This window comes from Echinops telfairi, unplaced genomic scaffold (genome assembly GCF_000313985.2).
Source record: "Echinops telfairi isolate 266 unplaced genomic scaffold, ASM31398v2 ScPeMD7_7469;HRSCAF=8507_0, whole genome shotgun sequence".
In the NCBI taxonomy this organism is placed as follows: domain Eukaryota; kingdom Metazoa; phylum Chordata; class Mammalia; order Afrosoricida; family Tenrecidae; genus Echinops; species Echinops telfairi.
This window is the reverse complement of record NW_022111372.1, coordinates 34,646,648-34,650,461: the sequence shown is the minus strand read 5'-3', so window position 1 is coordinate 34,650,461 and position 3,814 is coordinate 34,646,648. Positions and strand designations below refer to the sequence as shown.

The window sequence follows — 3,814 nt, the reverse complement described above, 5'->3', positions numbered from 1 at the left end:
TTCTGACTCGTGCTGCCCATTAAGGGCAGGGAAGGGTTGTCCCTGTGAGTGTCTGAGACTAACGCTTATTGGGATATGACGCTTGTCCTTCTCTTGAGGAGCAGCTGGTAGTTTCGAACTTCAGACCTTGAAGTTAGCAGCCTAACGTGTAACCACTATGCTACCAGGGTGCCTCCAACAGCTGGAGCACTGGCCTACAAATACCTACTTGCAGATCTGATTTTGGCTTGGAAGTTTATTCCCTTAAGCCCAGCTAGCCTGTAATTGAAGAACGTGGGACACTTCATCAGCCAGAGAACATGAGACACAATAGATGTGTGCTTCTCTCTGGTTCCTTCCTTGAGTCTCGTTTCACTGCCCCTCAGGCTCTCAGAAGGGCCCTTTTGCTCATCTTTCCTCCCTCCCTGAAATGTTGTTAGTCCTGAGCCTCCCAAGATAGGTTAGGATCGGCTCATATGGGTTAACAAACAACAAAAAATCAACCCCAGATTCACTGCCATGAAGTTGAAGACAACTCAGAGCAGCCCTGCCAGACAGGGTAGAACTGTCTCTGTTTCCTAGACTGTAACTCTTGGTGGGAGTAGAAAGCTGTTTTTCTCCTGTGGAGCGGCTGGTCATTTCGAACTGCTGATCTTGTGGATTGCAGCCCAACACATACCCACTATGCCACCAGGGCTCCTGGACTACATGCAAAGGTTGTGATTTATGTCTTTTATTGACGGTTGTCTGAAGCAGATGGCCAGGCTTTTCTTCCTAGTCTTCATCTGGAAGCTCCGTCAAAACCCATTTGGTATTACAGCAACTCGCAAGCCTCCAATGACGGGGTCTTCCAGCAGTGCACTGGCTGGGACTCTAAGCCTGTCCTCCCACACGGAAGGTGAGAGGATCCCCTTAGGGGACCACCAGTGCCCCCCAGGGCAGCAGTGAAGCCAGGTTATTTCAATGGGTTCCTTACCTGCTACCTTCTGGATTCTTCCCTTTACCCCCACCCCCTGCTGCCACCAAATAAAAAACATAACTGAGCAATGTCTGATGAAAAGATAAGTATTATTATAAACTAATAAAACAAGGCTTGTGGGGGCAGGCACACACAAGACACTAATGATACTAAAATCCTGGGGGGTGGAAAGGGCAGAGCAGAAACCAGGAAAGCATCATGTTAGCATGAACTCCTCCTGCTGAGGAGAGGTTAGTGTGAGATCTTCCCAGTCTGGACCATGCCATCATTCACCCAGCCTGGACCACAGGCTGTACAAGGGCGGGCTCTGGCTTAAAGGCTGAAACTCAAACTGCCGCTCTCTGCTGCTTGCCTGGTGCTCCTGGAGGAATGGCGGGTGGCCTGGGGAGTCACCGTGCAGGGAAGGGTGCTGTGCCTGCAGAGGCTACTTTAGCCCGGGAACTTGGCCAGGCGCCGCTTCGCCTGGGTCAGCCTGGCCAGCCGCTCCTTCAGAATCTTCCTCCTGTCGCTGGTGTCGCTGCGCTCCTGCAGGAGCCAGCTGTAGGTGTCCTTGTTCTGTAGCAGCTGCAGCATGCCCTTCTGCAGCTGCTCCCTGTACATCTGCAGGACGAAGAACTGGATGACCAGAGGGATGTGGCTGGAGATGCGGTTGCTGGACTCCTGCAGGAAGGAACAGTGCACAGAGAAGTTGGGGGAGGCGGAAATGCTGTGCCCACCCAGGGGCTGTGACCCCATCACCTGAGCATCTGGGGACTCGGTTTCCAGAGAGAGGCCCTCCCAGCTGAAGGCCACTTCGGCATCAGTGTCATCTGGGCCACAGGCAGGGACACGAGACCCCGTTTTACAGAGAAGGAAGCTCAGGCTCAGAGAAGTTAAGCGTCTTGGCCAGGGCCACCTAGCTGGTCAAAACCAGATGCCGGCAGCTCTAGACTAGGATTCTCTGAGGCCGACAGTGGGCTGGAAAAAAGGGCTGGTGGTGGTGGTTGGGGGGTGGGGGTGGGGAGTTACCTTAAAGGTAGTGAGGCTAAAGAGAGAGGGACCAGAAGAAAAGGAAATGAAGACCCCGTGGTAAGACCGTCAAGAGCCCACCTCGTGGTAGGCAAGCAGGTGCTGCGTGATCTCCAGTTTGAAGAAGTCCACGTTCTGCTGGGTGTCCGGCCACTGTGCCCCTTTCTTCTTCCCCTCCTCCGACTCCTTCTCCCGGATCTTCTGCAGAGAGCCACTGTACACCTTGTCCGGGCAGTAGACGATCTGCTCCATTTGGAAGTGCAGTCGGATCAGCTTCTCAGCTTCCTTCTCTTGTTCTAATTTAATGTCTTCTATTTTGGACTACGGGAAAAGAGAAACGCAACCACATCTTCCTCCAGGACCCAACCGGAGGGCGATCGGGACATTATTCCCAAACACCAGGTTGTCTGAACTGCATGAAACTGGCCTAGCCCTCCACACCGCCCCTTCCTCTGCCTCCCCACCACCCCCACTCCCATGAAACCAGAGCCACCCTCAGGGCCTGAGAACCTGAGTGGGCTTTGTTCTCAGCTGAGGGAGGCAGGTCCTTGCCTTTGTCTAGTATTGGCTTTGTACCCTGAAGAGACGTGCTGGTGGCATAGTGGCCTATACTTTGGCTTGCTAACCACAAGGTTAGCAGTTTGAAACCACCGGCTTCTCCATGAGAGAAAGCTGAGGTTGTCTACTCCTGTAAAGATTTACAGCCTAAGAAAATTGTTTTTTAATTTAAAAATTAAAAAATAAAGATTTACGGCCCTGGAACCCAAAGGGGCAGTTCTACTCTGCCCTCTAGAGTTGCCGTGAGCCAGAATTGACTTGATGAGTGAGTTTGGGGTGCTTTGGACACCCACTCATAGGGAGCATTCTAGTCATCAGTGCTCTCCTCACTTACCCACCCAAACCACTGCCATCAAACGGAGAGACTCACACTAGCCACTATAACACCATCTTGCTGACTGCTGAATGACCTGCCTCCTTCCCCCTCCCATCTCGGAAAGTCCCATTAGTGATTGATTTTAGAATGTACTCTCATGTTCTTGAGATCAGAACGTTGTAATTAATAATATTGTTCTTTTGATGTTGTAATCAGGATATTACTATTTTTATTTTATTAAACAGGTTGTTATAATCAATGCTGTGACCTGTAGTGCTCACTAACTCTACAGAATAGTAACATTAATTTTGCTTTCTGCTTCTGTCCACACTTGCTGAAATCCTAATCAAATAATTGATTTTAGATTCTAGCAGCCTGGATGGAACCTGATAAAGACTCTTCTAAATTATCGAGACATTATAGTAGCTGTCATTTATTGAAACCCATAACAAAACCAGTATCAACCAGACAGAACAGAACAGAAATACCCCAGAGATTTCCAAGGCTGTAAACTTGACAGAAGCAGACTGCCTCTCTTTCTCCCCCAGAGCAACCAAGAGATCCAAATGACCTACCTCTGGGTGGCAGCCAAGCACTCTTACCACGATCTCCCCAGTGTTCCCCACCAACCAACAAGGGAGTGACACATTCTGTCTGTGGGCAGTCTTGGAATTTAGAGAAAGTGTGGACAGCCGCCCCTCCCCACAGAAGAACTCCCTTCAGAGGACAGCACTGAAGCTACAGCTCAGAGAGAGGGACATGTCTGATCAGAGCACACAGGAGCAAATGAAGGGGAAGGAAGAGAGAGTGGAGCACATCCTGGCCCACCAACTTTGAGGACAATATCCCTGCTCAGAGCAGCCAATGCACAGAGAGGACCATATGGCCAGCCCCACTATGAGACACGACATCCCTCACTGACCCATAGCCCTACAGGGGACAACACTGGAGACACAGTGTGAGAATTGTGCCCG

General features: G+C 50.8%; 1 protein-coding gene across 2 annotated transcripts in view; it reads right to left on the bottom strand.

Annotated features, from left to right (window-relative positions):
* Nucleotides 1–1,028: 1,028 nt before the first annotated feature.
* Nucleotides 1,029–3,814, bottom strand: part of LOC101649338 (interferon-induced GTP-binding protein Mx1) — a 31,255-nt gene continuing 28,469 nt past the window's right edge. For both annotated transcript variants that reach the window (XM_045284436.1, XM_045284435.1), the window contains 2 exons: nucleotides 2,048–2,287; nucleotides 1,029–1,618 (listed from right to left, as the gene is read on the bottom strand). In XM_045284436.1, coding sequence (XP_045140371.1) covers nucleotides 1,388–1,618; nucleotides 2,048–2,287 — 471 coding nt within the window. In that variant the 3' untranslated portion in view covers nucleotides 1,029–1,387. The remainder of the gene's footprint in view (nucleotides 1,619–2,047; nucleotides 2,288–3,814) is intronic.